Genomic DNA, 13217 nt, shown 5'->3' with positions numbered 1-13217 from the left:
GGGCCGTATATGTACATAAATCCCAGTAGTATTCCTCTTACTGTTGGTAGTGTTTATATTAAATCTTGTCTTAAAGCTTTCGCGACTGCAGGAATTCATATTATTTGGGTCTTTCAGTAAAGTCACGTAGATAGGTTAAAAGAAAATAACAAAAAACCTACGACGCTTTAATCGCAACACAAGCGGTTGTCATCAGGAAAAAGGGGGTTAGCTTCTAAAGACAACTGCTTATAAAGGTTTGAAATGTGCAGAGCCCAAATGTCAGCAGCCATTGCAAGTGGTGGACAGCGACCGCGGCGGTGGTGGGCTTTCCACCAATCAAAGTCCTGCCAGGCAAAAATTAGCATGTCAATGCAAGATCGCCGAGCATCCTCCACGGCCGAGCATGCCAAGGTGGCTATGTTAATGTAAGAGATTAGCATGTTCATGGTGGATCGTGCAGCAGCAGTCTCGAGGATGGCGTGCGAGATAGCTGTGTTAGTGATAAATGTAATCATGATTAACATAGCCACCTTGGCACGCTCGGCCGTGGAAGATGCTCGGCGATCTTGCATTGACATGCTTATTTTTGCCTGGCAGCACTTTGATTGGTGGAAAGCCCACCACCGCCGCAGACGCTGCCCACCACTTACATTGGCTGCTGACATCTGGGCTATGCCCATTTTAAACCTTTATAAGCAGTTGTCTTTAGAAGCCAACCCCCTTTTTCCTGATGACAACCGCTTGTGTTGCGATCGAAACATCGTAGTTTTTTAAAATTATTTTTCTTTGAACCTATCTACGTGACTTTACCGAAACACCCAAAGAATAGTGTTTATATTCTCATACTCAAGTGTAAAACTGGCATCAACAACAAAAGCTTTATTTTGTATTCATATCACCTGCTATGATTTTATGACTCACTGGAGGACCATATAGATGTGTTTCGTGATCATGCACCTGCTCATTTAAGCGTTGTCATATGTGCAGTTTAAACTGGCATTTCATGAACAGTTAATATTTTAACTGGCTAAAAATAACACGTTTGGGGCACATTTATCAAGGATATGGTGTCAGATTTGGAAAGAAAATAAGTTAATGGATATTTTTTTCAGTTTCTCGATGAACAGATGTATGTTTGCATAGCATTATGGGAAACGGCAGGTATTAATATATGCTCACAGCATGCATATCAAGTCTGGGGCTGGAGGATAACTGCCTGCAGTAATGTGACATTGTGAGTTTTTTTTTATAGAATGAAGAGGGGGCTATGTAGCCACATGTTTAGCCTCGTGGTAGTAGAGGCTGTCAAGTGTGCTTTGATGGCACCTGTAATGATGTGGTGGGCTTCAAGAATCCACAGCTTACAGTGTGTGCTTCACCGTGTTCCTCAGGATCTGCAAAAATTTACAGGAAACCTATAATTATGAATTATATGCTACATTGCTTCCTTTTAATGGCATGGCAGCATGGAGTGTATGAATACTTCTCAAATTATGTGCTTTCTATGGAGAGACAAAATTAGTTTTCAAACTGTCACTGTGATAATGAGAACCAGGAAAAGCAGGCGTCTTGTCCCCTGTAAATTATGTATTACGCTAGACTTTTATAAAATGCTAACATCTCTTTGCATATGCATACAAGATAGCTGTATTTTCTTTTTACTTCTTTCCCGTCCTATAAATTAAGATTTGCTATTACTGTTAATTACCATGGTGTCATGTATTTTTTTTTTCGCAAAATCACCACAACTTTTCCCCACACACTGTCATTTCAATTAGGTACAAAATGGACCTTTAAGTAAAATATCATCTCGTGCGCAAACAATTCCACACTCGACGTCATTAAAAGTGCGGGATTGCTCTGCGAAAAATAAAGCTGATGCAACACACCCTTCTTGCAGGCTGCAAGCGTAATGAGCCGAGCGGGTAGCAGTCACGACAGCACATGACTCTCTCTGTGTTACTGTTTAATGCTCATTACCTGGCAATCGAAGCGATGCCGTCTTACCGTTTAAAATCATTACGTGCGCTCGTGTTGGGGTTGTGTAGTGGGGCGGGGGTTCAGAATCTCTCCCCCGCCACCCCCTGCGCCCACCTTGGCTGCTGGAGATGTGCACCCTGTGGCTTGAGTGGAAACATCACTCGCGTTCAACCGGCGGAGAGAGCGTCTCCGAGTCACTCACCGCGTCTCGGCGTGCGTCGCAGTTACCCGGCGATTATACTGGTAGGAACGAAGTTGTAAACTGAGTGTACCAGCCTGCAATAGATTAATGTGTCCGTCCGTCCGTCCCCTTTCAATACTTTAACGAAGTGAAAAATTCCAATGTTCCTACCAGCCCACCCTGCAGGGACCTGTTTTAAAAACAAAAACAGCCGAGATCCCGGGGGCCGCACCGCACAAAACGGAGGTCACCACAGCAGCCCAGCCAAACTCCTACCCCCCCCCCCCCCGCCATGAGCATGCTTAAGACAGATGGGGAGAAATACATTTGCTACGTAACATTATGCTTGCAAGGACAGGAGAAGAAACAAAGCGACTTTATTCAACCTCACAACAGTCACATAATTCACTTGCATGTGCGTTACTGTGCACTTTTTCTGCGACCAAATTGCCCCGAAATGTGTTTCGAGCTCATTATATCCCGGAAGCAAGACAGGTGGGCATTGTGGGCAGGGCAACATGATTGCAGCCCACACGACGTGGAGTGGCCGCCCTTATCCAGCAGTGGATTGGACAAAATGGGCAGTACATGTGCAGTGCACTTTAACGACAGAGCTTGCAGCAGCGTTTAGTGCTTAAAATGCAAATGGATTTCAAGTGGACACACAGCACGTTTATGGGAGCGAACAGGTAGTTACAGTACACCAATTTGTAACAAAGTACATTCACCATTATTTTGCCACTTACCATAAACAATTAACCCACTGTCCAAAGTTTCCAGCTCCAATGGCTTTTGTCGTTGTGTAAGGCGCTCTGAGATGCCCTGGCGTGAAGGGTGCTCTACCAAACAACGAATTCATATTTTGAATGTTGCTTGAAACGTTGAGTTGGCACACAGGACATAATTGATCAAGTTTGGGATATTCTGAGGAGGACCAATTTAAGTGGTGCTCGACCAGATGACGCACCAATTGGGTCGAGGGTCAAAAGAAAGCCATCCCTTGGTGTGGACCAATCAGTTTCAAGGACAATGCATATATTATTATAGTATGTTTTTGTTTGCATTTTGACTGCAGGTATTGTGGTTAATGCAGACATGAATCCTTGTAAAAAGGTTTCAGTTTTGTTGCCAGAAAAACGGGGGAAAAACCCTATTATTACATTTTGGTACTGGCAAAGGAGGTCTAATGACTCGGGTACTACTTGGCGTGGCCAAGCCAGGAGGGCTTCTGCTTGGCCACGACGACTTGGGGCTTCAGTCTTCATCCCAGGCAGGAACAGCCCTGCTCCCCGGCGTGGCCGGCCACACCCCGGCCACGCCCCCCTTCTCGAACCCTTGAGAAAGCCCCGGACCCCAACCACGTGACCCCAAGGTTCCCCCCTGGGCCCCTGGCCCCCACCTTGATCCGGTCACGTGTCCAGCCGGGGTCACTCAGAGTGCCACGGCCTGCCACGACCCCCGTGGCACTCGTCAACGGCCTCCGCATTGCCCGACCCGGCAGTGACGTCATCTGAACCGACCCGACCCGACATGGTAGTGACGTCATGTGTCACTACAAATGTATACAAATACGTAATGGCCACTCGCATACATACCGGATTGTTAGATGCTCCCCCAAACTTTTTCTTTAAAGTACAGGTTGAGTGTGTCCTGTAATACAAAGACGTTGATATACCGTATGCATATATCCATCATATACATAGCCTTTGAATACATATAGCCTTTGAACAATTTCCTGCATTTCGCACACTGTTATCTGAATGTGCCCACCTTTCGCGAGACAGCGAGGAGGAAAACCCGTGGCCGAGACTTTCATGCAACTTAGGCTGGCCCAACTATGAATGTGAGGCCACGACAGATTACTGAGTGTGGAATACATTAATTATAGTATCTTTCTGGAGTCTGGTACTCCTTCAGTTTGGAAAGTTGCAGGTTAATCCATATATTTATTGTGTGCACGTGCTTATATGTATTACATATCAGCAAAAGTCCTTGACCACTCGGGTCGTGAAGGTGGTAGTGGTGCCTGTGAAGATGATGGTGGCGGCACTAGGTGGTGACACGATGCGATCCCTACTCTTTGGTTCTATTGGGTAAAGTCACGTAGGTAAAAACAAAAATCACGACGTTTCGGCCACAACACAAGCGGCCTTCATCAGGTGAAGGGATCAGGCTGTCTTGAGGACAGCGCTGGAGTGAAACACAGCCACGCTCAGACCGCGGACCTTTAAGCTGTGTGCGAGCAAACAAGGTGTCCTGACACAGCTAAAAGGTCCGCGGTCTGAGCGTGGCTGTGTTTCACTCCAGCGCTGTCCTCGAGACAGCCTGATCCCTTCACCTGATGAAGGCTGCTTGTGTTGTGGCCGAAACGTCGTGATTTTTGTTGTTTTTTTTACCTACATGACTTTACCCAATAGAACCAAAGAGTATGGATCCTTGCAGTCACGAAAGCTTTAAATCTAGAACGATGCGATCCCGTCCCACCTCCACTCTGCCCCTCTCACTTGGAGTCACTTCTCTCTCATTTTCATGCATCACAGCACCATCTGCCGCGCTGCAGTTTAAAGGGTCCCACCGCTAGACCCCGTGCTTTTGTCTGTCCCCACGCATAACGGCAAACAACAGTTTAACTCACGGCTGTATTGCCCGTCCCCAGAACCTCGCCAGGTGAAATTGCCAGCACTTGGGAGTGCTTTGGAGATTATTCTTCGGCACTTGTGTTACATTAAGATCCCGTGTGTAAAACGCCTCCACAGGCTGTTAGAGAAAGTGCTATTATTAGCGAGCACCTATTTTTTATTACAGCCAACACGGCACACAAAGGGGGCAGTGGTAAGTACCACTGCCCCGGCTGCGTTTGTCTCCCCAATGCTGCTGCTGAAAAACCACCGCAGTTTTACACCGCAGTGGTTTTTCGGCACAGTACGCTAAACGCTATACTACCCCCCCCCCTACGTGCACAATTATAATTGAGATTTACAGAGCGTCTAAATTCAACTACATGTCAAGATAACATACAAAACGGTGCAATGTGTATCGTAGAGCCAGCGGAACCATATACCGTATCAAATATATCTACAGTATTCTTTTTGAATTGGAACAGTCAGTGATGTGTTCCTTTGAAATAATCTATTCATATCTCTTCATATTTTGCAAGGCTTATGGAAAAGACGAGTCCTAATTGAATTCACATTGATTTGGTAGGCCTTGAGGTCATTGCATTATTTAATGGAGTCAGTGCTACTGTGATTTGGTTTCGCAAGTGTATTTGTTGAGATGAACCGTACATTTGCAGGGTGATGATTTTTTTTATAAAGTGTACATGAAATTGTATCACAGTACACATATTTAGTGCTTATAATGTAAATGATATAAACAATCCATAAATTATGAGACCTTTGCCAGTAACAAGATATAGTAATAGGTTTTTACCCTTTTATCTGGCACAAAAACTGACACCTTTATACAAGGGATCATGTTTGCCATAACCACAACACAAGTAGTCAAAATGCAAACAAAAAAGACACCTCTGATAATATGCACTGTCCTTGAATTTGATTGGTCCACACCCGAGACGGCTTTTCTTAGAGCCCAGTCTCCACTGGTGTTGGACCAGAAGACGCCAAACGGCGTACAACTCAAAAACAGCGCACCATCAGAGTATTGAGATTATTGAGAGCTTGTGCGCTGTTTTTGAGTTGTACGCCTTTTGGCGTCTTCTGGTCCAACACCAGTGGAGACTGGGCTCTAAGAAAAGCCGTCTCGGGTGTGGACCAATCAAATTCAAGGACAGTGCATATTATTATCAGAGTTGTCTTTTTTGTTTGCATTTTGACTACTTGTGTTGTGGTTATGGCAAACATGATCCCTTGTATAAAGGTGTCAGTTGTTGTGCCAGATAAAAGGGTAAAAACCTATTACTAAATCCATTAATTATATATATAAACATATACAAAAGTCACATGCACATATTCACTTAGAACAAGTTAATCAATCCCGATATTCAAATGTAAAAAAAATCAGCCACTGTATAGTAGCATACATTTGCAGAATTTCACCGGTTTCATTGGCTAAAAATTTGTATTCATAGTTATTTTTATGGCACCTATAAAACGGTCCATTTAACTCTTTAAAAATCTATTACAAAATTAACTTTGAAAATAGACTTATTTTAGAAGCTTAGACCTGTATTTACAGCAGCCTTTAATAGAAACCATGAGGATGGGGGCGCTGCACTTTCACTCAACAATTAAACCGGGGTAAGTGAGATGCCCTTGCTCAGTGTTTTTTTTCATGGAGTGCCCTTGCCAATAACATCTGGTAATCTAATTCTAGATTTTAAGCTTTCATGACTGCAAGGATTCATACTCTTTGGTTTTTTTCGGTAAAGTCAAGTAGGTAAAATAAAAAACTCAATTAAATCACGACGTTTCGGAGGCAACACAAGCTTCTGTCTTTAGGTGGAACAGACACAGCAAAGATAAGGTTAGCGTCTCGATGAGCTGTGACTTCTTATCTCGTTGTCTGTTAAAAGCTCTAACAGATAGGTGAAAATCCTCCCCGTAGAGGTAATTAATTATAGATTTAATCTAACAGCATTTGTTTAAACACATTCCTGCGGAGGGAGCTGGTAGGAACGTTGGGTTGCTCGGCCAATGGCCAGGGTCAATGGCCAGGGTCAATGGCCAGGGTCAATGGCCAGGGTCAATGGCCAGGGTCAATGGCCAGGGTCAACGGCGGCGTGGTAAGGGCGGGCACAAGCCGGCGTGAGTAGGTTAAACTTTGAGTTTTATAAGGGCACCACGGGATGACCAGCCCCTCCCCACCCAGCCCCACCCCTCCCACCCCTCCCACCCCCCACCCAGCTCCACCCTCCCCTCCCAGCCCCTCCCCACCCTCCCCTCCCCACCCAGCCCCTCCCCACCCTCCCCTCCCCACCCAGCCCCTCCCCACCCCCTCCCCACCCCACCCAGCCCCTCCCCACCCCCTCCCCACCCCACCCAGCCCCTCCCCACCCCCTCCCCACCCAGCCCCTCCCCACCCCCTCCCCACCCCACCCAGCCCCTCCCCACCCTCCCCTCTCCACCCAGCCCCGCCCCTCCCATTTTTGGATGCACGACGGACGGACACAGTAATCCCCTGTGGGCTGCTGGTGTAGCCAGGAGGTTCCTACCAGTACAAGCCTGACTCTGATAGTGAGATCCAAAAGGTCAAAAATGGTCTCGTTTGCTTTCTTAAGTGGATGCTCAAACGATGAAAGTTTCTATTTTACCAGGTACAACCCACTGAGCTATATAGCTCTTTTCAGAAGCGACCTGGCCACAAATGATAGCTCGACAAAGTGGCTTATCATTTTTACATTTATAGCAGCCAAATACTCGAAACGTATGTTTCTAATTGCTGCTTGATATCGGTCTGGACAGCCAATAGGCTGACGGATTTACAAAAAATGGAGACGGAACATGGTTCAGCTTATATTTTGCTCTTGCCCACAGCGATAGCTTTCCTCAAAGTGCATATGTTTTGCATTTTCACCTTTGCAGTCATATAACCATGGGCGGGTTCACACATTTTTCATCACTAGGGCTGTTTTGCATGCATGTCCCTTGCCGGAGTTCTGTAACATTGCAATGCATTTGGGTGGTTGAACATAATATCATGAACATGGCCTTTGCCCTCAACAGTTCACTGTTGGCAGCACTGCTGACGCTCTCTGATTGAGAAGTACCAACTTTATTATCGATAGCTCCGTACGTTTCACGAGCATCATGGTCGCATGGCACACACACAAAAAGCAACCTCCACGCATCTGCTGCGCAGGCAGGAAATTTCGGTGCTCTTGCAGATAGCAACAACTTGCAGGCCTAATAAGCTGTATGAATGCTGATGGTTTTTTTTCAAAATTGGCTGGAATACCAACCACATGTGACCTCATTGAAAGCAATCACGCGTCTCTGCTGTCTGCATACTAATGTAATGGGGAGTATAAGAAAGAGGAAATAAACTCCGTGCGATGCGCGTCAAAAGGGGCTTCCTATTAAAATGAATTATAAATGACAGCATTTTTAATTTGCGCTTTTATCCGTGTTGTTGAGTGTTGATAATTACAAAGTGCTCCGAATTTAAAAGCGTTTTAAATAGTTGTGTATTCTTTGCAGCATATATACATAAATACCTTATGCACACTTTTTGTCAGGCAAATTAGTAAAATTGTATATATACATTTTGTCATTGATGTTGGTGGGAGCACCTTTTCCATTGTCATTATTGGTGAGTTTAAGCCATCAGGCTCGGTGGAGCTGTGCCGAGTGCACTTAACTACATCGTAAAGTTGCAAGCCCATATTCTGCTGGGGGATTACTCAGGTTATCATCTTTTGGGTACCAATAAAATTGGTACCAGTTTGTGGAAAATCAACATGGGCCATCTTTTGGAGAGATAAGCTCCCATTACCGGAGTGTGGAATTTCCACCACTGGCTCAGGGTTGGGGATGGAGATGAACATTACCCCATCGCTTGTTTGAGCAGAGAGACACGAAGGGTCACCGTCAGTAACGCGCGGCGGCTCTGGTTTGGCGTCCAAGATGGATCGGATCGGCTCAGGCTGAAGCTGCTCAGTTGTTTTCAAATACACATGAGTGGCTCAGCGATGGCTTGGCTCAGCTCAAGGGAATGCTGAGCATGGCTGGGACCATGCTCATTAGAGTTGGCTCAAGTCATGTGTGGCTTTGAGCTGGCGAACTTTTGCCAGAGCCAAGCCTTAGCCGAGCCATGACTAAGAATACAGTTCTAAGTCTTCAGTTTCAACCACAATGGAGTGACGAGCAAATAAGCTCTCAATTGTATTTGTCACAATGTAATTGTTGTCTTCATGGCCTGTTAAACCGTATGTTATTTGTAATATGTATGTGTGCTGTAAAAGTGAAGTATATCCACGCTGAGCCCTGCAGTGGCAACAGTTTAAGCAACCCACAGTTCACCCTGCTCATAAATTACTGGAGTTGAATAAAATGCCTGAAGCTTTGAAAGCTGAAATCTCGCATCCTTATGGGACAAAGTGGCGAACAGTGCATTAGATACAATATAACATTATACATTAAATCCCAAGCAAAGTGAAGGATAAGCCCTGGGTCTTTTTAAAAATGCGATATAGTCATGAAAGATTTAAACTTTTTTTTTAACTAAAGCTCTCAGTGGCATAAAACAGATTATATATATAACAAAATATCTAAATATGACTTTATTTTGTATCCCTGTCTGTATGTAGTATGCATAACACGGTATACCCTGTATGACAATCAGACAGAGTATAAACCCTAGCCATCTTTTCACTGAATCTATAATTGCATTTCTCTCAGGGCAATAAACTCAGTAGCATTATTTTGTAAGTAAACAGTGGTCATGCTATGATTACACTGGTCCACACCTTAGGAATACACAATTTAAACTCCTGGCTTGGAATCATCAATGGAGATGAGCACCACCATGTACCCACTTACTCATTCTGTGGATAGACTGATCCCCACTTTACGAATGTGGAATTGCCACAGATGGCTTGGGATCACCAGTAGAGATGTGCATCGCCTAATGCTCACACAGGCAAGGGGACAAATTCCACTTGGCGTTGACACAAGCGAACCTCGTCTAAGCTGGCAGGGGTAATTTTTCCGTAAGCAGTGTAAGCCAGGGCCCAGCGTGCCCACTAATTAATGACTTGTGCTCCATGTTCCCTGGGACAGGTGACCGGTGGCTGCAGCCGCTGCCAGATGATTTGCATTGACCAGCAGACAGCAGAGCGCTGCCATGAGCCTCTGCGCACACTGGCCAGCCAGCACCGCAAGAAGGTAACCACCAACCAGCGCTGTTTGCTTGATATTTTACATCAGGTTGCCAGTGGAAGTGTAGGAGTCTGGCAATGTACGTTTCTCGCACTAAACCAGGTGTAGATTTTACACATTCCTGTTTTGAAGGTACCGCCTGTGTTAAAATTGAAAACCTGAATCCACATAAGCCAGGCATTCTTACCAGAGTCTGCACAGCCCTTTAGGGCCACGTGGATCATTAGATTGTCTATATATATAAAAAAAAAGCTATTCCATGGTCCGTAATTATAATACAAATTGTACTTGTAAAGTGACATGGATTACATGACGTCAGAGGCATCTGTACTTACATCTGTCGTGATTTAACACGCGCATACAGGGGGGAATGGTAAAGACACGCGAGTTATGGACAGTGGGGGTTACGTCGGGCCGGCCAGGTGTGGCGGCGGGAAACGGTGCAGTAATGACGGGCCAATTAAGCTGGAGAGCGATGTACGGCTGTGATTGGCTGGGGTTGTTGTCAAAGGCGGAGTGGCGCCGGGATGTCTGGGAATAGAGGGGGACAAGTAACAGGTGCGAGGGGACGCGGGGCGTTGGTGGCACGCGGCCTAATTAATTGGTTGGTAATAAGAACGGGGATATATTTGGGAGACGGGAAGAACGGGGGCGAGTTGTGGTTGGGACTGGAATGACGCAGGTGTGAGAGAAACGGGGAGAAGACATAGGAGACAGAACAGCTAGCAGTGGAGCAGAGACAAGCGGAGACAAGGAGCGACTGAGAGTGATAGAGAGAAGCAGAGACAGAGGGAGACAGAGAGAGACATAGATACAGAGAGAGACAGGGAGAGATAACCAAAGTGAGTCATAGAGAGAGAGGGAGACAGAGAGAGATAGATGGAGTGAGACAGAAAGAGACGAGTGAGAGACGGAGAGAGACAGAGATGCAGAGTGGGAGAGAGACAGAGACAGCGAGCGACGGAGAGAGACAGAGACAGCGAGCGACGGAGAGAGACAGAGACAGCGAGCGACGGAGAGAGACAGAGACAGCGAGCGACGGAGAGAGACAGAGACAGCGAGCGACGGAGAGAGACAGAGACAGCGAGCGACGGAGAGAGACAGAGACAGCGAGCGACGGAGAGAGACAGAGACAGCGAGCGACGGAGAGAGACAGAGACAGCGAGTGACGGGGAGAGACAGGGACAGCAAGTGACGGAGGGACAGAGACAGCGAGCGACAGAGAGAGGGACAGAGACAGCGAGCGACGGAGAGAGGGACAGAGACAGCGAGGAACAGAGAGAGACAGTGGGAGACGAGGGAGGAAGCGGAGCGAGCGAGACGGGCAGAGCGCGGCGAGCGAGCTGCGGCAACAGAGGAACTGTGAAGTTTTAGACGTAATGTGGAGAGTTGTAATAAAAGTGGTGTCGGAGAAAAGAATAAAGTTGTCCGCGTGAAGTCGACCACTACACATCCACATGCGAGCACCCATGTTCCAACCACTGGTCTAATATCGCAAAGGTAAATAATTGTGACCCCTAGGTAAATGCTCGAACATACCCTACTTAACGGCAGCCAACACCACCCAGACTGCTAGCTACTTTTTTTTCTTGCCGTTGGTTTTCACACCTGATGACCGTTTGTGTTATGGTCGAAGCGTCGTGAGAATTTTATTGTTTTAGATATATTTCATTATTTTATTATTTCCCTTCAACGTGACTTTACCGAAAGAGCTAAGAATATGCTAGCTACTTGTTATTCATTCATTATTTTTAGGATTATGTTACCCAACAGCGCACCTGTACTGTGGTTCCTGGTGGGGGTGAGGATATGGTAGCCTCTCACAAATACACAAGCCAAAATTCTGGTTACTATCCAGGGCGCTTGAGATCCAATTTATTTGTAAGTTGTTAAAGTACGAGCTCCCGTTTCTGCATTATTTAAATTCATACATTTAAATGTTATTCTGCGGTTAAGAGTTTAAACGTTTCAAATATTAGCAACAGCGACTCCCCCAAGATGATGCCACATGAGACCTAGGGAAGCCATTATGGCATATTATTATGATAGAGAAAATGTATCCTATGCATTATTCTATGCATAATTTAGTGAGGGTGTTTTTTTATTTAAAGGTCGAATGCAGGGCTTTTATACCTCTCACAAGCCTGACTCGTACCAGGATGTCCTGACAGACAGCTCAGGTTTTTCCATTGGCTGGGGAATCGTTTTAGCATGTTTTCTCTTGTACTCATCCAATGACACAACTGAAAAGTAACTGTATGTGATGTACTCGTGACAAAAAAAAAATTGGACGTCGGCATACCATCCCCTGGCAGACAGCATGGTGGAAAGATTTAACAAAGCCCTCTCCGCCACATGGTCCCACATAATGAATGGCTGTCAACAGCTGGGATAGGCACACAGACTCGGCTCGATGTGCCAATCGAACAACACCGCACACCGCTACGGGGTATGCACTCTTCTTCCTGATGTGCGGCCAATGAAGTGCGTCCTCCTATGGAGGTACCATTGGCACAAGAACACCCACGGTGGTGACAATGGAAGCTGGAGCAGGAGTAATGTTGCTCACCCTCAATTCGGCTTGTGGTCAAGCAGCCAGAAATGCGGGAAAAACAGAAAGCACAGTTTGTGGAAGACCAGGAGCAAAATTCAGGTGCGCCGGACATTCAGGAAGGTAATAGAAAATGGCTTCACTGTATTACTTTAGGAATAGCAGCGACAATGCACCTAGGTCCGGTAGCCCGTATGAACGATACATCCGAGCAGATGAGAGCCCTCACAGGTAATTAAAGGGTGCACGCATTCTTGTTTAAGTGTGACATTGAATGTCATACACCCATGTCAACCTCACGGGACCTCCTTTGCCAGTGTCAAAATATAAGAATTAGGTTTTCCCCTTTTTTCTGGCAACAAAACAGTTGTGGCTCAACAATGTATTGCCCCATCGCATAGAGAAAGGCATTGTTTCTGTGCTGTGCATTCATACAAAGTCTGTGCTTGGTCACAGTTTACCATTTTGGGAAGAAAAAAAAAATGCCACACATTTCATTATGATGAAGTGTTGGTGCATTTTCTTTGGGTCTTTCGGTAAGTCAGGTAGATAGGTTCAAAGAAAATAACAAAACTACGACGTTTTGACCGCAACATAAGCGGTCGTCATCAGGAAAAGGGGGTTAAGCCTCTAAAGGCAAACTGTTTATTAAGGTGTAAAAATGGGCATAGCCCAAGTGTCAGCA

General features: G+C 45.8%; 1 protein-coding gene and 1 long non-coding RNA gene across 2 annotated transcripts in view; one reads left to right on the top strand and one right to left on the bottom strand.

Annotated features, from left to right (window-relative positions):
* Window positions 1–13217, bottom strand: part of LOC142908914 (uncharacterized) — a 61294-nt gene that overhangs the window by 1851 nt on the left and 46226 nt on the right. Inside the window, exons 2-4 of the long non-coding RNA XR_012932032.1 lie at window positions 3739–3793; window positions 2077–2202; window positions 1309–1376 (exon numbers count right to left, since the gene is read on the bottom strand). This is a non-coding gene — a long non-coding RNA (uncharacterized LOC142908914). The remainder of the gene's footprint in view (window positions 1–1308; window positions 1377–2076; window positions 2203–3738; window positions 3794–13217) is intronic.
* Window positions 1–13217, top strand: part of MOCOS (molybdenum cofactor sulfurase) — a 68448-nt gene that overhangs the window by 50367 nt on the left and 4864 nt on the right. The window contains exon 16 of the mRNA XM_032945788.2: window positions 9883–9987. Within this exon, the coding sequence (XP_032801679.2) occupies window positions 9883–9987 (105 nt within the window). The remainder of the gene's footprint in view (window positions 1–9882; window positions 9988–13217) is intronic.

This window comes from Petromyzon marinus, chromosome 4 (assembly GCF_048934315.1).
Source record: "Petromyzon marinus isolate PM22_M1 ecotype Great Lakes invasive population chromosome 4, UKy_Petmar_22M1.pri1.0, whole genome shotgun sequence".
Lineage (NCBI taxonomy): Eukaryota > Metazoa > Chordata > Hyperoartia > Petromyzontiformes > Petromyzontidae > Petromyzon > Petromyzon marinus.
Note: the sequence above shows the minus strand (reverse complement) of the source record. Positions and strands in the feature narration are given on the sequence as shown.